The sequence below is a fragment of the Scyliorhinus torazame genome, chromosome 8 (genome assembly GCF_047496885.1).
Source record: "Scyliorhinus torazame isolate Kashiwa2021f chromosome 8, sScyTor2.1, whole genome shotgun sequence".
Lineage (NCBI taxonomy): Eukaryota > Metazoa > Chordata > Chondrichthyes > Carcharhiniformes > Scyliorhinidae > Scyliorhinus > Scyliorhinus torazame.
Genome location: NC_092714.1, coordinates 220,683,284 through 220,710,204, shown reverse-complemented (window position 1 = coordinate 220,710,204; position 26,921 = coordinate 220,683,284). Strand labels below are relative to the sequence as shown.

The following is a 26,921-nucleotide window of genomic DNA, read 5'->3' as shown; positions in this document are numbered from 1 at the left end:
GGGAGGGGGGGGATATGGGGGAGGGGGGGGATATGGGGGAGGGGGGGGATATGGGGGAGGGGGGGGATATGGGGGAGGGGGGGGATATGGGGGAGGGGGGGGATATGGGGGAGGGGGGGGATATGGGGGAGGGGGGGGATATGGGGGAGGGGGGGGATATGGGGGAGGGGGGGGATATGGGGGAGGGGGGGATATGGGAGAGGGGGGGATATGAGGGATGTGGGGGAGGGGGGATGTGGGGGAGGGGGGATAGGGGGGATATGGGGGAGGGGGGATAGGGGGGATATGGGGGATATGGGGGAGGGGGGATATGGGGGAGGGGGGATATGGGGGAGGGGGGATATGGGGGATATGGGGCGGGGGATATGGGGGAGGGGGATATGGGGGATATGGGGAGGGGGGATATGGGGGATATGGGGAGGGGGGATATGGGGGATATGGGGAGGGGGGATATGGGGGAGGGGGGATATGAGGGATATGGGGAGGGGGGATATGGGGGAGGGGGGATATGGGGGATATGGGGCGGGGGATATGGGGAGGGGGGATATGGGGGAGGGGGGATATGGGGGATATGGGGCGGGGGATATGGGGGAGGGGGATATGGGGGAGGGGGGATATGGGGGATATGGGGAGGGGGGATATGGGGGATATGGGGGAGGGGGGATATGAGGGATATGGGGGAGGGGGGATATGAGGGATATGGGGGAGGGGGATGTGGGGGATGGGGGAGGGGGATATGGGGGATATGGGGGAGGGGGGATATGGGGGAGGGGGGATGTGGGGATATGGGGGATATGGGGGAGGGGGGATATGGGGGAGGGGGGATGTGGGGAGGGGGGATATGGGGGATGTGGGGGAGGGGGGATATGGGGGATATGGGGGAGGGGCGATATGGGGGAGGGGGGAAGTGGGGGAGGGGGATATGGGGGATGTGGGGGAGGGGGGATATGGGGGATGTGGGGGAGGGGGGATATGGGGGAGCGGGATATGGGGAGGGGGATATGGGGGATATGGGGGAGGGGGAATATGGGGAGGGGGGATATGGGGGAGGGGGGATATGGGGGATATGGGGGAGGGGGGATATGGGGGATATGGGGAGGGGGATATGGGGGATATGGGGGAGGGGGGATATGGGGGATATGGGGAGGGGGATATGGGGGATATGGGGGAGGGGGGATATGGGGGATATGGGGAGGGGGGATAGGGGGGATATGGGGGAGGGGGGATATGGGGAGGGGGGATATGGGGGATATGGGGGAGGGGGGATATGGGGGAGGGGGGATATGGGGATATGGGGGAGGGGGGATATGGGGGAGGGGTGATATGGGGGAGGGGGGATATGGGGGAGGGGGGATATGGGGGAGGGGGGATATGGGGGATATGGGGGATATGGGGGAGGGGGGATATGGGGGATATGGGGGAGGGGGGATATGGGGGAGGGGGGATATGGGGGAGGGGGGATATGGGGGAGGGGGGGATATGGGGGAGGCTCACCCTGCCTGCTCTGACGAGGTCGTTCACCTTCTTGTGGCACTGGGTGCCTGTCCGTGGTGTCAGGGCCACAGCGGTGACGGCCTCTGCCACTTCCCTCCACAGACGCCGGCTGTGGCGTGGGGCAACTCTGCGGCCGTGCCCGGGATACAGGGCGTCCCTCCTCTGCTCCACCGCGTCCAGGAGCGCCTCCACATCGCGAGACTCGAACCTCAGGGCTGAGCGATGGCCAGCCATCCAGTCGGGTGTTGCGGTCGGGTGTTGCGGTCGGGTGGGGTGGAGCAGCGCGGCCTTATGAGCCATCATGCCGTGCAGCGCATATGACGCTGCACGGCGTGAACCACTGCGCAAGCGCGGATCCCGTTACGTCGCTGCTAGGGTAGTTATTATGGGAGACTTTAACTTTCCAAATATTGACTGGAAAATATATAGTTCGAGTACAATAGATGGGTCGTTTTTTGTACAGTGTGTGCAGGAGGGTTTCCTGAAACAATATGTTGACAGGCCAACAAGAGGCGAGGCCACGTTGGATTTGGTTTTGGGTAATGAACCAGGCCAGGTGTTGGATTTGGAGGTAGGAGAGCACTTTGGGGACAGTGACCACAATTCGGTGACGTTTACGTTAATGATGGAAAGGGATAAGTATACACCGCAGGGCAAGAGTTATAGCTGGGGGAAGGGCAATTATGATGCCATTAGACGTGACTTGGGGGGGATAAGGTGGAGAAGTAGGCTGCAAGTGTTGGGCACACTGGATAAGTGGGGCTTGTTCAAGGATCAGCTACTGCGTGTTCTTGATAAGTATGTACCAGTCAGACAGGGAGGAAGGCGTCGAGCGAGGGAACCGTGGTTTACCAAGGAAGTGGAATCTCTTGTTAAGAGGAAGAAGAAGGCCTATGTGAAGATGAAGTGTGAAGTTTCGGTTGGGGCGATGGATAGTTACAAGGTAGCGAGGAAGGATCTAAAGAGAGAGCTAAGACGAGCAAGGAGGGGACATGAGAAGTATTTGGCAGGAAGGATCAAGGAAAACCCAAAAGCTTTCTATAGGTATGTCAGGAATAAGCGAATGACTAGGGAAAGAGTAGGACCAGTCAAGGACAGGGATGGGAAATTGTGTGTGGAGTCTGAAGAGATAGGCGAGATACTAAATGAATATTTTTCGTCAGTATTCACTCAGGAAAAAGATAATGTTGTGGAGGAGAATGCTGAGCCCCAGGCTAATAGAATAGATGGCATTGAGGTACGTAGGGAAGAGGTGTTGGCAATTCTGGACAGGCTGAAAATAGATAAGTCCCCGGGACCTGATGGGATTTATCCTAGGATTCTATGGGAGGCCAGGGAAGAGATTGCTGGACCTTTGGCTTTGATTTTTATGTCATCATTGGCTACAGGAATAGTGCCAGAGGACTGGAGGACAGCAAATGTGGTCCCTTTGTTCAAAAAGGGGAGCAGAGACAACCCCGGCAACTATAGACCGGTGAGCCTCACGTCTGTAGTGGGTAAAGTCTTGGAGGGGATTATAAGGGACAAGATTTATAATCATCTAGATAGGAATAATATGATCAGGGATAGTCAGCATGGCTTTGTGAAGGGTAGGTCATGCCTCACAAACCTTATTGAGTTCTTTGAGAAGGTGACTGAACAGGTAGACGAGGGTAGAGCAGTTGATGTGGTGTATATGGATTTCAGCAAAGCGTTTGATAATGTTCCCCACGGTAGGCTATTGCAAAAAATACGGAGGCTGGGGATTGAGGGTGATTTAGAGATGTGGATCAGAAATTGGCTAGCTGAAAGAAGACAGAGGGTGGTGGTTGATGGGAAATGTTCAGAATGGAGTACAGTCACAAGTGGAGTACCACAAGGATCTGTTCTGGGGCCGTTGCTGTTTGTCATTTTTATCAATGACCTAGAGGAAGGCGCAGAAGGGTGGGTGAGTAAATTTGCAGACGATACTAAAGTCGGTGGTGTTGTCGATAGTGTGGAAGGATGTAGCAGGTTACAGAGGGATATAGATAAGCTGCAGAGCTGGGCTGAGAGGTGGCAAATGGAGTTTAATGTAGAGAAGTGTGAGGTGATTCACTTTGGAAGGAATAACAGGAATGCGGAATATTTGGCTAATGGTAAAGTTCTTGAAAGTGTGGCTGAGCAGAGGGATCTAGGTGTCCATGTACATAGATCCCTGAAAGTTGCCACCCAGGTTGATAGGGTTGTGAAGAAGGCCTATGGAGTGTTGGCCTTTATTGGTAGAGGGATTGAGTTCCGGAGTCGGGAGGTCATGTTGCAGCTGTACAGAACTCTGGTCCGGCCGCATTTGGAGTATTGCGTACAGTTCTGGTCACCGCATTATAGGAAGGACGTGGAGGCTTTGGAGCGGGTGCAGAGGAGATTTACCAGGATGTTGCCTGGTATGGAGGGAAAATCTTATGAGGAAAGGCTGACGGACTTGAGGTTGTTTTCGTTGGAGAGAAGAAGGTTAAGAGGAGACTTAATAGAGGCATACAAAATGATCAGGGGGTTGGATAGGGTGGACAGTGAGAGCCTTCTCCCGCGGATGGATATGGCTGGCACGAGGGGACATAACTTTAAACTGAGGGGTAATAGATATAGGACAGAGGTCAGAGGTAGGTTCTTTACGCAAAGAGTAGTGAGGCCGTGGAATGCCCTACCTGCTACAGTAGTGAACTCGCCAACATTGAGGGCATTTAAAAGTTTATTGGATAAACATATGGATGATAATGGCATAGTGTAGGTTAGATGGCTTTTGTTTCGGTGCAACATCGTGGGCCGAAGGGCCTGTACTGCGCTGTATTGTTCTATGTTCTATGTTCTATGGGATTCAGGGTGATTTAGCAGTTTGAATCAGAAATTGGCTAGCTGGAAGAAGACAAAGGGTGGTGGTTGATGGGAAATGTTCAGACTGGAGTCTCGTTACTAGTGGTGTACCACAAGGATCTGTTTTGGGGCCACTGCTGTTTGTCATTTTTATAAATGACCTGGAGGAGGGCGTAGAAGGATGGGTGAGTAAATTTGCAGATGACACTAAAGTCGGTGGAGTTGTGGACAGTGCGGAAGGATGTTACAAGTTACAGAGGAACATAGATAAGCTGCAGCACTGGGCTGAGAGGTGACAAATGGAGTTTAATGCAGAAAAGTGTGAGGTGATTCATTTTGGAAGGAATAACAGGAAGACAGAGTACTGGGCTAATGATAAGATTCTTGGCAGTGTGGATGAGCAGAGAGATCTCGGTGTCCATGTACATAGATCCCTGAAAGTTGCCACCCAGGTTGAGAAGGTTGCTAAGAAGGCGTATGGTGTGTTAGCTTTTATTGGTAGAGGGATTGAGTTTCGGAGCCTTGAGGTCATGTTGCAGCTGTACAAAACTCTGGTGCGGCTGCATTTGGAGTATTGCGTGCAATTCTGGTCGCCGCATTATAGAAAGGATGTGGAAGCATTGGCAAGGGTGCAGAGGAGATTTACCAGAATGTTGCCTGGTATGGAGGGAAGATCTTATGAGGAAAGGCTGAGGGACTTGAGGCTGTTTTCGTTAGAGAGAAGGTTAAGAGGTGACTTAATTGAGGCATACAAGATGATCAGAGGATTGGATAGGGTGGACAGTGAGAGCCTTTTTCCTTGGATTGTGATGTCTAGCACGAGGGGACATAGCTTTAAATTGAGGGAAGATAGAGACAGGACAGATGTACAGAGGTAGGTTCTTTACTCAGAGAGTAGTAAGGGCGTGGTATGCCCTGCCTGCAACAGTAGTGGACTCGCCAACACTAAGGGCATTTAAATGGTCATTGGATCGACATATGGATGATAAGGGAATAGTGTAGATGGGCTTTAGAGTGGTTTCACAGGTCAGCGCAACATCGAGGGCCGAAGGGCCTGTACTGCGCTGTAATGTTCTATGTTCTATGTTCTATGGGCACACAGTCCTCCCATGTCCATTAGACCACTTGTTTTAGAAATTTACAACATCACTTTATTTCTCAATGCGCTCCAGAGACCTAGCAACAACCTTCCTGAAATGTATAATTTCCTCCACTTCCATGTTATCAGCATAGAATCACGGCCTGAATATTTCACCCATCGGCATGCCCTCGGCGGGCCCAGGAGCAGGTGTGAAACGCAGTTCTGGCTGTGATCGGTCCTGGGGTGCGATTTCATGTTAACTGGCCAATTAATGGTCAGCCAGCGTGAAACACGCACTCTGAAAATCTGAAGCCTGGCGGGGAGGGCGGGTGCCAAGAGAAGGCAGGCAGGTGTTTTCAACGGGCTGCCTGAAGGCTGACAGCTGTCACAGGGAGCTGCAGTATTGTTCCAATGACATCTGCACCAACAAAATGCTGCAATCTCTCTTTATCGTGTGGAATCAAATAACTGCCAGCATAACACAAAACATTTAATCTCAAACATATTCTTGTCTTTTATTTCACCTCGTACATTTTAGAGTGTCCTGGATCGAGCGAGAATGCTGAAAAAACATGAAAGCTTCCTGAGTGATTGGTTCATGCACCATGCCTAAAAGTGCACGTGGTACATACATTAAGATTAATTTCACGCTTACGGGACTTAATTGCCATTTCAATTGTTGAGGGGCATACTTCTGTCTCTCTTGTGTGCTCGCCAATGAAAATATTGCAGGAGGGCACCATGATGTTGATACATGATGGCATAGTAGGGGCGGCAGGGTGGCACAATGTTCAGCTTCAATTCTGACCTTGGGTGACTGTCTATGTGGAGTTTGCACGTTCTCCCTGGTGCCTGCAGGGATTTCCTCCAGGTGCTTTGGTTTCCTCCCACAGTCTAAAGATGTTCTGGTTAGGTAGGGTAATGGGTCTGGGGTGGGGAACTGGGCCCAGGGGGGTGCTCATTTGGAGGGTCAGTGCATACTCGATGGGCCCAATGGCCTCCTTCTGTACTGTAGTGATTCTGTGATACACGCCGAACATCTTCTTCAGCAATTTCAAGTTTGGATCGGGCGCAGGCCCGCTCAAGCTCCCTAAAATTCTAGCCATAGAATCGTCCCAGAGCAGAGAAAAAACATTCTGTCCATCTTATCTGTGCCAGCCCTGCCAAGGAGCAATTCATGTATTCTCACGACCCACGCTCTCCCCACATCCCTGCACATTCATTCTTTTGCGCTATTTAGAAAATGTAGAAAAACATAGAGCACAGAAGGAGGCCATTCTGCCTTTCTTGTCTATGCTTACTACAAAATAAGCCCCCTAACATAGTCTCATTTTCCAGCACTTGGTTTGAAGCCCTGGAGATTACTGACCAAGCTGGATAGACTATTTCAGATATTCACCATTATCTTTGTGAAACAATAGCCACCTTTTCTTGTCTAAATTTGACTCCGTAGGGAGATGATAGTGATTACAATTGAAATCAAGTTACAATTTAACCATGTGTGGCACCAAGAAGCTCTAGTAAAACAGATACCAATGGGAATCAGGGTGAAAACACTGAAATGACTGGACTCATACCTAGGAAGATGGCTGTGTGGTTAACCATCTCAGCTCGAGGACATCTCGCCACGAGTTCCTCAGTGACAATTGTGTGGACCTATCTATCTTTAGCTATTCCCTAGAATTTTTAGCTGCTTCACCAATGACTCCATCTTAAGATCAACAGTGGACCGAGGCATTGCTAACTGCACAACATTAATCTCCATTCACAATTCCCCAGTAAGGTAACTCTAACCAGCTATGTAACAAGTATAATAATAATAATCTTTATTATTGTTACAAGTAGGCTTACATTAACACTGCAATGAAGTTACTGTGAAAATTCTGAGAGACTTTCTGTTGCTCTACATGTCTCCACTATGTTTGAAGCTAAAGAAATAGGTCTCCTGTCTGTGTGCAAACTGGTAATATGATATTCATCAGGTGGACAAGACATTTATGGAATGCTAAAATTGACCATTGAAGCCAACTGCACTGATTCTGAACAGGATTGGCTCCTCCATAGCTGTAGATTACTGTACATTTGAACATACCAACCATAACTCATTCAAATCCATAGCTACTAATGCCTGAAATGGTATGAATGCCCAAATTCCTCCTTCTCATCCAATCCAGATCAATAATTTAGTTACACTTTGGACAGGGGTATATCTACCAGCCCACCTTTGCATGGTTGTGCCCTTTACCTTCGTAGTGTTCTTCACTCGATGTAATTGTACCAATGTCTGACTGCACCATGTGACATGCAAGTGTTCTGTTTGACATTTTCTTTGTCAAAACTGTGCCAGATTCCCTGCATCCAGAATTCCTGTACCACATGGTAGCTCGGGGTCATCTTGTCTATAATGCAGGCCTCTTTCAGATCATCAGTGTCCCATCTTATTACATTCAAAAACCTAATATTCCATGTAACTTCCTTCTGTGGTCTGATTTGTTGGGTTGCCAGTATAAGTGCTTATCTTGCAACATGGTAAGTTGCTGTCTGCTCAGCATTTGTGATAGAGTCGTGGACTCACTACGAAACAGGAGGAGGCAATTAGTCCATCAATCCAGGTCTGTATGGAGAAATTCAGTCAGTTCCAATCACATCGGCCTATCCCCATAGCCCCGCAAGTTTATTTCTCATTCCCTTCCATTTTTATTTTTGAAGTCATTAACCATCTCTGCTTTCCTCACTCTTGTTGGCAGTGAGTTCCAGGTCATTACCACTGGCTGCATAAATACATTCTTCCGCACATTCCCCTATCTCTTGCCCAAATCCTGGGTGCCCTGGCCCTTGTAAGATCACTTAATGGGGAAAGTTTTTCTATGAAGCTCACAAAACTGCACAATGACCGTCATTCTGGTTTAGCACAGGGCTAAAGAGCTGGCTTTGAAAGCAGACCAACGCAGGCAGAACGGTTCAATTCCTGTACCAGCCTCCCCGAACAGGTGCCGGAACGTGGCGACTAGGGGCTTTTCACAGTAACTTCATTTCAAGCCTACTTGTGACAATAAGCGATTTTCATTTCATTTTTTTCATTTCATTCTCAGCCATCACACTTACAGAGTTTTACAGTTGTTATTCAGCAATCACATTCCTGCAGTAGTCTCAAACAGTTCTTTCTTTTAAGCACAATTTCCATGTGTTCTGCATTTCTGGAACTAATTCATTATTTACACATTAGACACTTCATTTACTATGTTACGTTTATGCCTATAATCTATTGGACTGTGATTATAATCGTCAAAGGTTGTATATTTCATTGCAATCTAGTTTGTACATGTTTCAGCATTCATAGGCAAGGACTGGTTTTCAGGCAGCTGGAATTTAGTCTCAAAACCATACACATGGGCAGTGCTGTCAGGCCTGTGAAATCCACTAATAATACAAAGTTCATCAGTCATGCCTCATTACAGAGTTCCAGATTCGGTCCATGAAGAGGTATATTTCATGATACACAACAGAGAATGATCTGCATTTTCATAGTAATGTGGAAAAATGACTAGCCTGGCACCATCTGTTCTGGTAAAACAAGCTATTTTTATTAGATGTTTGAGCCTTTCAGCAGATTTTGAAACTGATTTCAGAATAATGCTAGGAGTTAATTATATTGTAAGAAACCGATTGCCATGAAGTTTGCCAAACTTTCATAATTGATTGTTTCAGTTACAAACCTTTCATCGGCAACCTGAATGATTTATTTTCTGATAAGTAATTTGAGGATTTGCAGAATATAACTTTTTTTTGATTAACAGTGGTGCCTATTGATATGATTTAGTTTGTCAAAACAAATGGTATATGACATTATTAATGGGTAAATTGCCCAGCAATTTGTGACAAGGAAGAGATAACTCCTGAATTGGCATTTCACTATAAACCAACCTCTAAGTTTCATAAAGTTCATAACAGCAAACAGTGACCAATTCCTGGAAATGCGATGATTTCCTCGGATGGTGATGTCTAGCACGAGGGACATAGCTTTAAATTGAGGGGAGATAGATATAAGACAGATGTCAGAGGTAGGTTCTTTACTCAGAGAGTAGTGAGGGCGTGGAATGCCCTGCCTGCAACAGTAGTGGACTCGCCAACACTAAGGGCATTCAAATGGTCATTGGATAGACATATGGACGATAAGGGAATAGGGTAGATGGGCTTTAGAGTGGTTTCACAGGTCGACGCAACATCGAGGGCCGAAGGGCCTGTACTGCGCTGTAATGTTCTATGTTCTATGCAATATATACAATTGCAATCTCTGACAGAACCCTTCAATTGACCTCCCTCACGGTGTATTTGACCTTCGTAAGATGCAGAAACACCAGTAAGTCACCTAGCCATGCTGAAGCTCTAGATGGCGTCACCAGCAAGGTGAAGGCCAGGACATCTGCCTCCGCACCCATCTGCAGCTCCGGCAGGTCCGATACCCCAAATATAGCCACTAAAGGGCAGGACTCCAGCTCATAGGGGCTGGTTTAGCACAGGGTTAATTAGCTGGCTTTTAAAGCAGACCAAGGCAGGCCAGCAGCACGGTTCAATTCCCGTACCAGCCTCCCCGAAGTGGCGCCGTAATGTGGCGACTAGGGGCTTTTCACAGTACCTTCATTAGAAGCCTACTTGTGACAATAAGCGATTTTCATTTCATTTCATTTCAATGTCCAGAATGGCCAATATGGTGCTGAAAAAAGAGGCCCAAAAACCCATAAGCATGGGACAGGACCAGAACATGTGCGTGTGATTCACAGGCCCTCTCAAACACCACTCGTACACCTAGCCTCAAACCCTGCAAACAAATTACTCATTCTGGTTTTAATGAGGTGCACCCTAGACAGTACCTTGAGCTGGATCAGGCTTAGCCTCGCACAGGATGACATGGCATTCACCCTGCAAAGGATCTAACTCCACATCTCGTCCTCCAATTTAGACTCCAGCTCCTCCTCTCATATGACCTTCGCCCCTTCCACTGAGACCAGATCCTCCACCCATGTATGCCCGACATACTACCCTCTTCCGACCCAGCACAGGATAAAATCCTCTCCAGTAAGGTTGATGGCAGCCACACCAGGAATGACGGGAATGCCCAATAAACAAAATTTTGCACTGGGAGGTACCTAAACGCATCCAAACCAAGAGCCCGACTTTCTATTTCAACTCCTCTGGCAAACCGCCCCTCCAAGGATAAATCATTCACTCCCTCCAGCCCCCCAAATGTGCCATTCAACTTCGGCGGCTTAAACAAGTGGTTCATACAAATGGGGGGCAGCCTTGACACTGACCCCAACTTGAAATGCTGACGGAGCTGCCTCGTATTAAAACATCGAATTTGACAGCGTAGATCCTCCCAACAGTCTATCCCTTTGCAGGACCCCCCTCCGAATCCTCGGGGGGTTTCCTGCCCATATTAAACTCGATGTAAGCCACTCAATCCCCCGAAAAAATGGTTTGGGTAAAAATACCACAAGACACTGAAAGAAGAACAAGAATCTCGATAAGATATTCATCTTGATGGATTGAACCCGGCCTGCCAAGGACAATGGAAGGCTGTCCAGACTTGGGCTGACAAGTAGCAAGTTACATTTGCGCTGCATAAATGTCAGGCAATGACCAACTACTACAAGAGAGGATCTAACCACTGCCCCTTAACATTCAATGGCATTACCATCGCTGAATCCCCCACAATCAACATCCTGGGAGTTACCATTGATCAGAAACTGAACTGGACTAGCCACATTAATCCTGTGGCTACCAGGGCAGGTCAAAAGCTAGGAATCCTACGGCGAGTAACTCTACCTCCTGACCCCCCCCCCCCCCCCCCCCCCCCCAAGCCTGTCCACCATCTACAAGGCACAATTCAGGAGTGTAATGGAATACTCTCCATTTGCCTGGATGAGTGCAACTCCAACAACACTCAAGAAGCTCAACACCATCCAGGACAAAGCAGTCTGCTTGATTTCTTCCCCTCCCACAAACATTCAAACCCTCTACCACCGACGAACAATGGCAGCCGGATGTACCATCTACAAGATGCACTGCAGTAACTCACCAAGGTTCCTTGGACAACACCTTCCAAATCCACGACCATTACTATGTAGAAGGACAAGAGCAGCAGATACCTGGGAACCCCACCATCTGGAGGTTCATCTCCAAGTCACTCACTACCACCCTGACTTGCAAATATATCGCCGTTCCTTCACTGTCGCTGAGGCAACATCCTGGAACCCCTCCCTAACAGCACTGTGGCTGTACCTACACCTCAAGGACTGCAGCAGTTCAAGAAAGCAACTCACCACCATCTTCTGAATGGCAACTAGGGATGGGCAATAAATGCTGCCCTAACCAGTGAAGCCCACATCCCGTAAATGAAATTTTAAAAACTTCCAGCAACTATCACTGCAAGAAAATGTAATACCATAAACCTGCACAAACAGATCTAACCATTGAATGCACGTGTGCACGTGCAACCTGGGCCATTATTACATTTGCAAGTTTGCACTTGTGATCGTGTAAGGAAAGGATCAAAAAAGACAGGTTAGATAAGCCTAACTGAAGGCAACAAAGTAAGAAATGTGGATGTATTTGCAGAAATTCTGACCCAACGGTTCAATTTGAGTTATTTTTAAAACTATTTCATAAATTGGTTCCTTCCTTACATTTGCCGATGTTCTGAACATTTGAAAAAGGATTCCAGTACTGTATTGACCGTATTATGACAATTCAATGACTCTGTTTCCAATGCCTTCTGAGACAGAAGGCGGGATTCTCCATTTCTGTGACTACGTGCCGGCTCGAACAGAAACCGCGGGAGGTTTACGTGAAAACAATTGGCGTGAACCTTTCACCAATTCTGGTACCGGTGAGGGGCTAGCACCGGTGCCAACTGAAACTCCCACTTCCTGCACTGAAAATGTCCAGAGAATGGCCTGGTCCCTGGCCGCGCATGCACACAGCTGACGACCTGCAGCGGTCAGGGACAACATGACGCCGGCCATGCGCAGACCCAACCCGCTATCCGCGACCCCACAGCTCGACCCCTGGACAGCCCCTGGCCACCCCCATCATTCTCCCCACCCCTCGCAGAAAGCCTCCCCACTCCCGTGCCAGCAATACGCATCCCCGCTGAGTGTGGCGGCGCTGAACACTCCGGCCGCCATGCCGGGTTCACGATTTGTGTGACCACACGTGTCCCGTGCCATTGGGTACTCGGCCCATCGGGAGCGGAGTATCACGGGTGGGCCGGTCGATGAGGCACCAAAGGCATTGCGACTGCATGGGTATTACTAACTTTTGGTTGGCTCTTAAATCGCAATTTGCTCTATTTGTTTAACCTTTGCTCTAGAGTCGCCAGGTATCTTTATGATACCGCCAGGAGGTTCAAGTTCAAGTAATGATCAATAACTCAACACACCAATTAGTAAGATTCAAATCAAAGCACATTTATCATACACAGTAAATCACTACTCATGCATAAACTCTACTTTCTAGGCTATTCCCATCACTAAAAGGCCTATACTTAGCTTCAGACTGACCCACCAGGTCAGGGGAACAAATGGCCTTTCATTCAGGTCCTGTGTCTGCAGGATTCAAAAGCTGGTATGGACTGGTAGCTAGGAGCGCCTATCTCGTAGCGAGCATTGACTTGAGACTTACTTGCTTGGAGGCAGCGAGACAGGTCACTCTCACGGGTTGATTCGAGTTGCTGAGTGACCCTGCCAAAGAAGAACTATTTGAACTTGCGGGCTTTACTTTATAGTCCCCAGGGGCTTCCCGCCCTTAAGGGCGGACCCTGTACCTGGTTCCAAGTGATTGCACTACTTTCCAATCACTTGGATCGATTTCTCCAATACTGGAGTCGTTCCCTGATTGGTTGGGCGGTCCCTAAATGTCCGTTAGCCTCCCTTTGTCTTGGCTCCTGCTGGCGCCGAGGAGTATGGCTTGGCTTTATTCACCTTAATTGTTGCGATTGTGCCCTGGAATCGCTCATTACTATGCAGATGGCTGCTGTATTACTATGCAGATGGCTGCTGGTTTCAGTGCTGTCTGGTTCCTTACAGGTTTCAATACGCATGATTGCTGTATTTGCTAGTCTTGCCTGTGTTGGCTGAATTTCCCTTCAGTCTTTGCGGTTCTCCATTTTAAGTCGGGAAGTGGCCAACTCGGGTGACTACATGGGGCGCGGGTCATGATGACGCCATTTCGGAGGGGGGCGCAGAATCAAAAACTGGTGTCAAACCAGCACCAACCCCGATTCCAGCGTCGGAATCCATTCTCCACCCGATCGCCAATTACGATTTCGGCATCGGGCAATGGAGAATCCCGCCCAGAGTTCCAAAGTCGCACAGCTCTCTGACAGAAAAAGAATCTTCTCATCCCTGTCATAAAAGGGCACTGAAACCTACTTGAAGTGATTGATGTGGAATTTGAGTAGTAAGAGGAAATATTTAAGTGAGATTGTTTATTTTTGCTCCTGGATCCAGCTTCTTCCTTTCTCCTATTGAATAAATCACAAACAATATGAACACAAAGGTTTAAGCAAATGAAGAGAGTGTGTCTGAATGTTCCAATGTGGATCTGTTGAAAGAATGTAAATAAGTTGTTGAGTACCCACAAAAGTCAGATATCTTATTCTACCATCTTTTTCAGTCTCTAAAAGGAAGTTGTGGGGTTGATGAGACGGTGGTGGTGGATAAAGACAATGGCAAGGCAGCCAAACAACTGCTAAAGTACTGTGATGCCTGTTTCTGTGATGCAGAATTCTATGATTGGACTGTTATTTCAAACTATTCCTCATGACCCCTCTTGATCACACATCCTCCTCTAATGGTTCCCCATATCATCTGACTGGATAATAGTGCACTTACCTGGTTCCTTTCTTATCTATCTAATCATAGCCAGAGTATCACTTGCAAATGGCTCATCATCACCTTTGGCTTTTCCTCAAGTGTCTATCAATGGCCCTCTCCTATTTCTCATCTACAAGGTACCCCTAATCGCCATCATGCAAAAGCATGTGTTAGTTTTCACATATAAGCTGAAGGCAACCAGCTTTGCCACACCACCATTGTTCTCGACTCCTCCACTGTTGCTCAGTTATCAGGCTACTGGATGAGCAGACCTTTGCTCCAATTTAATATTGGGGAGGCAGAAGCCATTGACTTCAGTCCCTGTTTCAAATTCCATTCTCTACTGACTCCATCCCTCTCACTGGAAACTCTCAGAGACTAAATCAGACTGTTCATAACCTTGATGTATTCAACCCCAAGGTGAACTTCCAACCGTATATCCATACCATCACCTCCATAGCGTCAGTTGACTTCATCCCTGCCTCAGCTCATTTGATGCGATAATCCTTATTCATGCCTCTATTATGCTATGGACCAGGGATTAGAAAACCCAAAGTGTATCATGGAGTTCACCTGACCCACAACTTTTAATAGATTGTGGTATGGGAAGTACACGGCCAACTCGACAGATGTGGTAGAGCAGAAATGGAAAAGTATTTTTTAAAGCAAAACAACCCTCAAAGACTACAACACTAAGTAATCCTTTAAGCTTTCCTTTTAACATCCAGAAGACAGAAGAAACACCTTTCAACAGAAGCACATTAGGTTTACATTCACTACTGAGAACATTTATAATTCTGAATTCACCAAATGATCAAGAGATAGTCTTTTGATGGCAGAGAGAACAGCAGTACACCTGCTTGGTCTGGCTTCAGCTCCAACACTGAAAACGAAACTAAAACACACCCTGCAGCAAACAGCCTAAAACGGAAGTAAAAAGCTGACAGACAACCCAGCTCCACCCACATTCTGACATCACTGCAGTAATATGAGCAGCCAAACATTTCTTAAAGCGACGTTCTCATGACCATTTCTTCTAGACTTGCCTGTTCCAGCAAACTCCTTGCTTCCTCCCACATTATACCCTCCAAAACTTTGATGTCATGCAAAACATTGCTGTATTTCTCCGTACATGTGCCAAGCCACTGAGCTCATTGGCTCCAAGTCAAGCAATTCCTTGATTTTAAAATTCTAATCCTTGCTTTCAAGTCCCTGGATGGCCTCATCCCCCCCCCCCCCCCACCCCACGCCCCCACCCTATATCGCTGTCATCTCTGCCAGCCCCAGAATCCTCTAAGCTATCTGTACTCATCTAATTTATTTCCCAGCTAATACTCATTTGTATCCCTGACTCTGGAATTCCTTCCCTAAACTTTTAGCTTTCCGAACTATTTCTTTTTCCAGAACACTCCTGAAAGTCTACCTCATTGAGCAAACCTCTGTGCATCTTCCCTATATGGCATTATGTTGCTAGTGTCTAAATTATCCTTGTAATGTTCTATCATGTTAAAGCAGTGGTGGGAAATCTATAAAGATTATTATTATTATGATGATCTGGGGGCCACATGAAACCCACTTGGGTTCTGGGTGCTACCCATGAGACACTTTGTTGACAGTTGCCCATAATCAGCATAATCAAAGACCCCTCCCACACAGCTTATTCACTCTTCAAACTTCTTCCATCGAGTAGCAGATACAAAAGTCTGAGAACACGCACTTACAGTTTCAAAAACAGCTTCTTCCCCGCTGTTACCAGGCTCCTAAACCACCCTCTTATGGACTGATCTAATGTCTTCACACATCTTCTCGACTGAGTAGTACTGCACTCCTGTATGTGTCACCCGATGCCTGTGTCTATGTATTTACGAACTGTATGCAGAACAATACTTTTCACTGTACCTCGGTACACGTGACAACAAACAAATCCAATCCAATCCAATTCCACTGATTAGTGTCCATGTAGTTATGTATGTTTTTCCCACCGGTTTTACTGAAGTGATACACACATAAAGCAAGACCAAAAATATTGAATCTTAGAGCCTCAGCTTACAAAGTGTAAATATTCATTTTGTTTTACCACTTGAAGTTTATGATAATTCTATTAATAGAAGTGATCAAATATTTTCTATAACGCATTATGAAATATGCGCTGTGTATTAAGTGTATTTAATTTTATTTATGAGTCATGGTCAGTGAAGAAAACAGATTTCAATATTGTGACACACTGGGATGAACCCTCGTGCGGCTTGTTCACTAGCCGATTGCCCATCGCTGTGTTCATGGCTCCAAACAAATACAAATGTTCTTCTGCCCTTTTAAAAACGATTCACTGTTTACATGCACTGCAGCAGTTTAGAATAAGGGGCAAATTAACCTGCCATTCACAAGTTGTTGATTCTTCTGCAACAAGATTTACATTAGCTGAATGCTGTAATTGCTTAAAATCGAAGGGGTGTGGTTTTGGCAAGGAACTCCTAAACCGACCCGTCATTCTGCCTTGTGTTCCTTGACGATTGCCTAATGGATCCGAATGTTCCTGTAGTCCTGCCTTTCGGTTCACGTGACAATCACTTTCAAGCTTCCACACTGCGGGGATTTCCAGGTACAGAAGGTCAGTCAGTGCCCACCGAACAGTCAGAATGTGGGAAGTAACAACGGATTTTAAAGGGATTAACCAAACGGCAGCATGTGAAGTCAACAAGGCGTTTAAGCGTTCGTTCCTCCCGCCGGTCTACATGATTGCGTTTGTGGTGGGCTTCTGCACGAATTGCTCGGTGTTGCTCTCCCTGTGTTTGAAACGCAGGAAATGGGCCAGCTTGGACATGTTCTTCTTTAACCTGGGCTTGGCTGACCTCCTGTATGTAACCACTTTGCCCTTCCTGGTGGTGTACTACGGCAATCAGCGCCAGTGGGTTTTTGGCAAAGTGTTCTGCAGAATAACCAGGCTGGTTTTCCACCTCAATCTGTCGGGCAGCATCGGATTCCTCACTTGCATCAGCGTGCAGCGGTACCTGGGCATCGTGCACCCCATGAGGATGATGGGCAAATGGAAACGACGCCACTCGGTCCTGGTCAGTGCCCTGGTCTGGGGACTGGTTCTAACCCAAACCTCGGTGGAGTTGCGTTTCACCAAGACGAACGCCAATGCCACAACGTGCCACGACACTGCAGTGGACGAGGAATTAGAAGATTACCTGCTGTACACCCAGGTTACTTCCGTGACTGGCTTTCTAATCCCTCTCCTCGCCATTTTGACATGTTACTGTCAAATCGCTGTCGTCCTCACCAGAAATAACAACCTGGACATTACTCTGAAGGAACGATCCAGGAACCTTGCAATCGTTGTGATGGTTTTGTTTTCCGTTTGCTTTACGCCTTATCACCTTTTGCGATATCTTAACTTAAAATCGAGATATTTGCACATCTCGAAAAGGATCTGTACACGAAGTAATACCCTTTACCTGTCCTACCAGGTTTCTAGGGGGTTGGCTACTTTCAACAGCTGTATTGACCCACTTGTTTATCTTGTAGCCAGGGATAACATGATAACTAAAATTAAAGCACTCAAAGAAAAGCTCCATCGATCCGTCAGTCTGACCCAAGCCAGTCATCTTAAAATTCCTCAAAGGATTTTGATCACAGACACAATGACAAATCAGAACGAGACAACTGTGTAAAACCTCAAAAAAGTAGGTTCAGAACTGGACAATAAATTGAATTTTAAGTATGCTGTGATAATAATACAAAGTCATTTATCTTCATGTTTGGAACTAAGCAAGGGGCCAGATTTTTTATGTAGCTGTGAACATGTCCACAGGCCACTGACTTTATTTGAGATTTTGCAGTCACTTCCCAGCTCCTCGTGTAGGATTTAGGGGGTTACCCCAAAGATGCATTGTGGTGTCCCTCTGGGATGTTCCCAGGTGAGGGTTTCCCCAGCATTTGTCCAGAAGCACTAGTTACCCCTGGACAATTGTGCTGAGCTACGAACCATCAGACAAGTAGCTTTGAATCGCCAACATCGGATGGCTCTGCCAGTTTTACCCTGGCAGTTATTCTGAAAGAGTAAGAAGAGATAAAAACCACTTCTAACTTCAGCGCACATAGTTTAAATCCCCAGACCAATCCCGGACAGGAACTCTGAGCACCCCATCCCTCCCGGTTAATCACTATCAAAGCGTATTGTCCCAGACTCAACCTGACCTGACCTGACCCCACTACCCAATGGCCCAACCCATACCCTCAACCCAACCACACCTCGACCTGTCCATCCACCTCCCTGCCCACCACCACCAGTCAGATTCCATCCACTTATCTGGACACTTCCCTGGTCGCTGGCCTGTCAATTTCAACGGGCCCTATAAATTGACCTGCTTTCTGGCAACCAGTGCAGTAGAAATAGGGGCATGGCCTCACTGAGCTCGCTGGAGTTGCACTGCGCTGTGACCTGTGGGGATTCTTTTGCTGCAGGTCCCAAGCTGCTCCAGCTGGTGGAGGTTTCAATGAAGGCTTCCAGCGTAGGTCAGCATGCTTCAAACACCAGTACTTCCACTTGAATGAATAAGCTTTAACATTTACTGATGAGTTTCCAGAACATATATTGGACTGTTTATATTGAACAATGTATTTAAATGCTGAGACTCTCAGCCAGATGTTGTTACAGGACAACCTCTGGAGGAGCAGGGACCATTGGATGTAAACTGTTGAATTTCCATTAACAGCACATGTGCAGCCTCAGAAGTTGCTGTTTAATTTTCATGTTAATAACAGTTAGCGCTGTTCGGCTCACTGTTATTTCCACAGCAAACTCCATTGTCGTGTTTCTTATTTTGGCAACCGTTCTCATGTCTACATATGATAATTAGTGAAAACCAAACTCAAAGTACAGTTCAGATTATTGATTCAATGTTCAATTTGCAGTTCTTACACTTCCACAGCTATTCCCACAGGGCCTGTGAACAAGTTAAGTGCATTGGGTCTGATTGGAAGTAGATTTGTGCTATTATTTTATATTGAGGAAGGTCCAGATTGAGGTTGCTTTACTAATTGTACAGGGAAGAATGAGTCATTAGAGATAAAAAATCAATTCCATCATATTTCTGGTAACTGTTCCACTTAAAGCCTCCAACCACCATTAATCAGCCCCCACTCCACTGGGTTCCTTTGCCCGTACAAATTAATTTCAAGATCCTTTTATTTCATTCTTCCATGGACTCACACATTTGTCTTCAGCTCTGTATCCGTGCTGAAACCTGTGGCTCTTCAGGCATTGAGTATTTAGAGTATGCAGAAAAATACTTCTCACTGTACCTCGGTACACGTGACAATAAATAAATCCAAATAAATAAAATATACAGCACATGAACAAGCCATAGAGCTCAGCAAGTCCATGCCTTGTTTATGCTCAAATTGAGTCGTCCCCCCCACCACCCATCCTTTCACATAAAACCCCATCAACATATCCTTCTCCCTCATATGCTTATCTACCTTCCCCTTACTGCATCTATTTGCCTCAACCACTCCCTCGGGTAGCAACTTGCACATTCTGGCCACTCCCTGGGTGAAGAGGTTTCTTCAGATTTCCTTATCTGATTTCTTGGTGACTACCTTGGCCATAAGAGCTAACACTCTGTATTTCCTCTTTCAAAGTGTTCATAATTATAAAGCCTTCTATTAATTCACACATCAACCTTTTCTTTTCAAGAGAAAATTGAGCCACCCTGTTCATCCTTTCCTGATGAATAAGTATAACATCACATTTCTAATACCGTCCTTGTGAATTTATGTTGCACTATCTCCAGTGTTACAATCCCAGTTGATATTACAACTGAAGGAAACCCTGGCTCAAAAGGCAGTAACTTTTATTTTTTTATATAAAACATCGAGTAACAGTCACAGGACTGCCAATTTGTTTTACAAGAAAAAAAATTATTAAACATGAAAAAATTGGATTATGATATAATACACCTCTACTTCCCCTAAGTTTAGCAATCACATGCAGGTTTTAGGATTAACATGGATCACAAAGTATATCTTAAGTTATGATTAATACAAAGTCCCTTTTAAGACACAAGATGATTGTGGGCAAATACACTCTACACTCTGAACCTCAAGTGAATGTTTGTGGACGTCTCCTCAGTGTCCCCCCCAGATGATTGTCATGTGAGAGTTTTCAAACTTCACTCTCAAAAACACACTTTTTAATCTTCTCTCATAAGTATGCTTTCACTTAGCAGTTTGCATTCCGAAGTTCAGACCAGGTTTTCCAAAATACACTTATAAACAAAGCTTCCGCTCCACTTTTTACAGTGAATCCAATCCAAAACTTCACACTAACCTCTTTTGGATCTCTTTTTCTTGACTGCTGTGCAAACTGCTCACAATTGCTTTAGCTCTCGATTCTCAGCCTGTATTAAAATGTCATCAGACATACCTTTGACGGCTGCTATTCCTCTCTAAATCTGGTTTCTGAAATTATCTCTTTAACTCGGAATACTTTGTTTCCGGGCAGCACGTGGTGCAGTGGTTAGCACTGGGACTGTGCCGCTGAGGAGCCGGGTTCGAATCCCGGCCCTGGGTCACTGTCCGTGTGGATTTTGCACATTCTCCCCGTGTCTGCATGTCAACCCCACAACCCAAAGATGTGCTGGTTAGGTGGATTGGCCATGCTAAATTGCCCCTTAATTGGAAGAAAAATGATTGGGTACTCTAAATTTATTTTAAAAAAGAATACTTTGTTTACTCTTCCATGAATCCTTCTGAATCATAAATTGATCTCTGTTCACTTAATGCCAGACACTTCTTTTCATTTCTCTAGTTTTCTCAAATAGCTGGACTTTAGATTTCTTCTTCAGCCTTCTAAAACCAACTGCTTCTAGCAGAGTTGTGAAAGCTGCCTTCTCGCTCACTACTTATTTCCAACTGCAATCAAATTAGCTAAACTAAAACTTAAAAGCTCCTCTGCCTTACAAGGCCCCAGTTGCTAAACAACCAGTGCTGGTTTATTTATTCATGCCATAGGCCTTTCTAAGCCTAATAGAAACAGAGTTGGAATGTAACTAACCCCCACACACACAAATACCTTCATCCAGCATGAATCTAACTATAGGTTTTACCCTTCCAGGCATAGAAACATTAAATCAAACACACTTAAAACTTTACCTCATTTCTAATGTTCACCAATACAAACATAAATCCCTTAAAACTACCTTTGTTTTCTTTACACGTGTCTCTATCTCATGTTTCTCATACAGCAACCATAACTGCATGCACAACTTCAAGTGAGATCTAACCAAGGTTCGATACAAATTTAGCACAACTTCTCTACTTTTAAATTCTATTCCTCAAGAAATAACCCTTCGTGCTTTGATTACTATTTCATGGTTATATTAGCCTGTATCATTAAAGAATTGTGTATTTGTGCTCCCATATTGCTTTGCTGCTCTACCCCAGTTAGCTTTCTATTTTCCATGTCATATATGGTCTCCTTATTTTTCTTACCAAAATGCAATACTTCACACTTCCCCCTCACAATGTTTTGCATGCTTTCTCTTCCACTTAACATCTCCTTTATTCTCAGATCTGTAAGACAATGTGGAACTCTATGACCTTAGGACCATTATATATATGTAAGTTGTTGTGGTACAGTGGTACACCAAATTTTTACTTCTCTGTGGTACTGTACCAAGCTCTCTACTGACACACGATTGATATACATTTACACCGGGGGCGCAATGCTACATTGAAAATTCTATATTCTTGGAGCACGCGGGTCAGATAAAAGCTTTCGAATACCTCAGCGCTGTGCAGTTTATCCTCACTTACTATCTATCAGGCCTGAAGTTGAACACACAGCTCTATCCACTTTGATTAAAACTTTGAAACCAATGTTTTGATCAATGCGTGCAAAATTAGCAGCTTGCATTAATATACTGACAGATGAGAATTCCAGATCATAAGATTTGGAAGGTAAATCCACTCACGTGTTCTTTACAGGTATAGAAAAAAACAAATTCTAGGCAGGATTTCTTTGTGACAGATCTTGCTCTGCTGCCAAACATGTTAAAATTAACTATTCTCTCTGTGTTTCCTTACATCGCCCATTGTTTCTGTACCAAGTGAGCAGGCACACAACCTATTTTTCTTCCGTGGTATGATTACCAAACAGAAAATTCAGGAGAATGGCACAAGTGGAAGTGCCTGGCTGTCTTTTTGGATAGGTCAACTGAAGATACAAACTGTCATTATTTACCTCAGTATTTAAGTACTACTCTAACATGTTTCATTATGTATTTCTTCATCAATATTTCACATATTTGTAATACCACAAAACAGAATTAATACTTAACCACATGGTCATAACACGTGTGTGTATTAAGAATAAGTAATTCTAATACATGATAGGTTGCATTTAGGATACACATTTAAATGTAACCTCAGAAACTCAAAACTTATAATTATTTTTGTCACAAAATGATATACTGAGTTAAGGAAAATTTAAGGGTAATAATGATCATAATCTTATAATTATTTGATTAACCTTAAATGTTTTTTTAATGGCTGAGGTTTAATGGTGGGTAGGTTTAACAATGAGTCTATCATTGTTATTATGGAGTAAACTGGACATAAACCCCGACAAAAGTTTCATTACACCTGTATCCTGTTGAGAGATTTAACATTAAGGTACATGAAAGCATGAAGCTGGGGTATGCATCCATTGGAAATACAGTCAACATACAAAAAACATTAGGCCTTGTCCATTTAGGTGTAACTGATAATGATGTGATCATTCATAATTACCAAACTACTTCTCTGCCACTGGAAATTAACTTTTGCAAATATGGAGTCACATTCCTTTTGATTTTAATTAGTATTTGAGTTTTTAATTTTCTTTTAACTTTTTCTTTCTGCTTCTTGTATGCCCCTCTCTAACTTCCATCTATCTTTCCCGCACTTCTGCTCCCTGAGCATGATTTTACTGTAAATCAATTATTTTAACTTCCAGTTTCCAGTTTTGCCTCAACATGCCACAGTTAGGCTTCTTCAATCTGATTGGTTGAAGAGTCGCACCATTGCTTGTCCTGTATACAGAGATCTCAGATCTCTTATAGAGGGTTCTGAAGAAGTCACGTTGGACTCGAAACATTAACTCTGCTTCTCTCTCCACAGATGCTGCCAGACCTGCTGGGTTTTTCCAGCACTCTCTGATTTTATTACTCCAATGGAGGTGCTGTCCTGTCTCTAACCCCCAGAGACCCAAGAGGCCACAAAATGTTTCTGCGTGGCTGTAAGTGCTATGAACAGTGAGCCATTCTTCGCCGCTGGCTGCAAATTCAAGGTCAATTTTGCAGCAAAGACTTTTGTGTTGCTTCCCAGAATGCCCCTTAATCATGATGCATGGTTTATTTAAAGGAAACTTATTGGAAAGCTATTGTATCTTGTAAATAACTTTATCATTTTGCATGTACCCAAACAGGCGCCGGAGTGTGGCGACTAGGGATTTTTCACAGTAACTTCATTGCAGTGTTAATGTAAGCCTACTTGTGACAATAATAAAGATTATTATTATATACTTCTCAGTTTTGCCATATCCTCGTCATCATTTACTGTATACGTTCTTCAGTCTACTGCCTGACCTTTCTTTTAAATTTTTCTGTATTCATGTTATTTTTATTGTTATCCTATAAATGTTGAACCTAAGAGCAAAAAGTACAAAAATTATAAATCAATTTCTTCTCAGCCTTTTGGCTAAGGTTAGTGTGAGGTCAGGTGTAATGCCTGGATCTGGAATGTCTCTCTTGTGGGGACCATGAATTGGATTCAATTTGAATTGTGTTTTGGAGCAGGCAAAGAGCTGGATTAGGGGTTTGCCCCTGTCTACACTCTGAGCTCTGGCTTTTGTAGCCACCTAAAATGGCTGATTCCCTATTAATTTGGCCAAAACCCGATTTAAAATGGTTCACCGAAAAGGCTGATGGGAAAAGCAGCCAACAGGACACAAACGGACAGCTGCAGACAGAATAGCATATTCGGCTCTGGGGAAGTCAGCCCAGAGCGATACTCAAGACCATTAGCAGCACATCAACCCAGACATCTACAGTTTAATCGGCTGTCCCCGGGAACAATTGCGACATATTAGCAATTGAATGCCGGGCCAGACCTGTCGGCGCCTGCAGTGGCCGAAACAAAGACAGGTGAACGATCACCCCCTGATCAAGGAATCGCCCCGTTATTGGACGTATCGAACCCAGTGATTGGGAACAAGTCCAATCATTTGGGACTCAGGGTCAAGGGCCGCCCCGAGAGGCGGGAAGCCCCTGGGCCCTATAAAGTACAGGGCCAAGTTCAGGGGCGAGATTCTCCGACCCCCCACCGGGTCGGAGAATCGCCGGGGGCTGGCGTGAATCCCGCCCCCGCCGGTTGCTGAAGTCTCCACCACCGGATATTTGGCGGGGGCAGGTATCGCGCCGCGCCGGTTGGCGGGCCCCCCGCTCGATTCTCTGGCCCGGATGGGCCGAAGTCCCGCTGCTAAAATGCCTGTCCCGCCGGCGTAAATTAAACCACCTACCTTACCGGCGGGACAAGGCGGCGCAGGCAGGGTCCTGGGGGGGGCGCGGGCCAATCTGGCCCCGGGGGCTGCCCCCACGGTGGCCTGGCCCGCGATCGGGGCCCACCGATCTGCGGGCGGGCCTGTGCCGTGGGGGCACTCTCTCCCTTCCGCCTCCACCACGGTCTCCACCATGGCAGAGGCAGAAGAGACTCCCTCCACTGCGCATGCGCGGGAATGCCGTCAGCGGCCGCTGACGACGCTCCTGCGCATACGCCGCCCGGAGATGTCATTTCCGCGCCAGCTGGCGGGGCACCAAAGGCCTTTTCCGCCAGCTGGTGGGGCGGAAATTCGTCCGGCGCCGACCTAGCCCCTCAATGTTGGGGCTCGGCCCCCAAAGATGTGGAGCATTCCGCACCTTTGGGGCGGCGCGATGCCCGTCTGATTTGCGCCGTTTTGGGCGCCAGTCAGCGGACATCGCGCCGTTTCCGGAGAATTTCGCCCCAGATCTCTCTCTCATCTTCGCCTGCTCGCGACCTTCGCAAGAACATCGACCAGAAAGCGTAAGTTTGACTCCAGCGATCGCTACCCGATAGAGACTCCTAGCCATCGACCTGTATCGGCCTTTTGAATCCCGCGGGCCAGATCCGATTGGATAAGCCTTTCGTTTCCCTGACCTGGTGGGCCCTTCCTAATGTTACGTATTGGCCAATAGTGATAGGTTTCTATATAGAGAATAGCATTATTGTGTAAGCATTACTTGTTGTATATAATAAATGACCATTGATTTCAATCTTACTAAGCGGTGTGCTGACTTATTAATCATAACTCGAGCTTGAACTACGTGGCGGTATCAGAAAGATACCTGGCGACTCATGAGCAAAGGTGATGTAATTAGAACTAAATAAACTAAGGCTAATAAGAGCAACACTTTGTAACTCTGATAAAGTAATTTTTAAAACAATTATCAATTTGTGGGCAGCATGGTAGTGCAAGTGGATAGCACTGTGGCTTCACAGCACTGAGGTCCCAGGTTTGATTCCCCGCTGGGTCACTGTCTGTGCGGAGTCTGCACGTTCTCCCCATGTCTGCATGGGTTTCCTCCGGGTGCTTCAGTTTCCTCCCACATTCCAAAGACATGCATGTTAGGTGGATTGGCCATGATAAATTGCCCTTAGTGTCCAAAAAATAAGGTTAGGAGGGGTTATTGGGTTACGGGGAATAGGGTGGAAGTGAGGGCTTATGTGGATCGGTGCAGACTTGATGGGCCGAATGGCCTCCTTCAGCACTGTATGTTCTATGTTCATGTTCTATGTTCTAAATCTATCAATCCATTGGCAGGTACTATTGATGCTCGAATCTACTGTCAAACAATTTTAATCCTTAATTTCTTTGCTTTGTAGAACAGTATTAAAATGCAGCCATTAATATCTGCACAGCAGACCATTCAAAAAAGCAGGGGAATTAGTGACCTTGGCTGGCAATTTTTAACCAATGAATTGTCTGAACATTGTTAACAGACTACAGGATTAAAACACCGATCTTCGGGAGCTCATGTACAAATAAGTGGCTCTTTGAAAAGCACCATGCCACACCTGAAATAACTTGATTTTTTTCATGAGATGTCAGCGTCGCTATCTAGGTCAGCATTTGTTTCCCATCCCTTTTTTAAAAAAATTTTAAATAAATTTAGAGTATCCAATTATTTCTTTTTCCAATTAAGGGGCAATTTAGCATGGCCAATCCACCTAACCTGCACATCTTTTGGGTTGTGAGGATGAAACCCACGCAGACATGGGGAGAATGTGCAAACTCTACATGGACAGTGACCCAGGGCCGGGATTTGAACCCGGGTCCTCAGCGCCGCAGTCTCAGTGCTATCCACTGTGCCACATGCCACCCCTTGTTTCCCATCCCTGACTGCCCTTGAGAAGGTGGTGGCGAGCTGCCTCCTTGAACCGCTGCAGTCCATTTGCTAAAAGTACATCCACAGGGATTTTTTTATTTTTTAAAAAGTATTAAGGTATTGCAGAATTTTTCATAATAAAACACTAGTACAATAATAACAAAACAAACTAGAGTGAACATTAACAGT

At 45.9% G+C, this 26,921-nt stretch overlaps 1 protein-coding gene across 1 annotated transcript; it reads left to right on the top strand.

Moving 5' to 3' along the window:
* Positions 1–16,784: 16,784 nt before the first annotated feature.
* On the top strand, positions 16,785–23,854 carry LOC140428388 (P2Y purinoceptor 1-like). Its single transcript, XM_072514794.1, has 2 exons — positions 16,785–17,969; positions 23,449–23,854. Exon 1 carries the CDS (start codon positions 16,920–16,922, stop codon positions 17,955–17,957), a length of 1,038 nt encoding a protein of 345 aa, XP_072370895.1. The 5' UTR covers positions 16,785–16,919; the 3' UTR covers positions 17,958–17,969; positions 23,449–23,854.
* The last annotated feature ends 3,067 nt before the right edge of the window (positions 23,855–26,921 follow it).

Bases quoted from the DNA above. Each gene is read 5' to 3' on its own strand.
- LOC140428388 (XM_072514794.1), top strand. From the start codon at position 16,920: ATGTGGGAAGTAACAACGGATTTTAAAGGGATTAACCAAACGGCAGCA.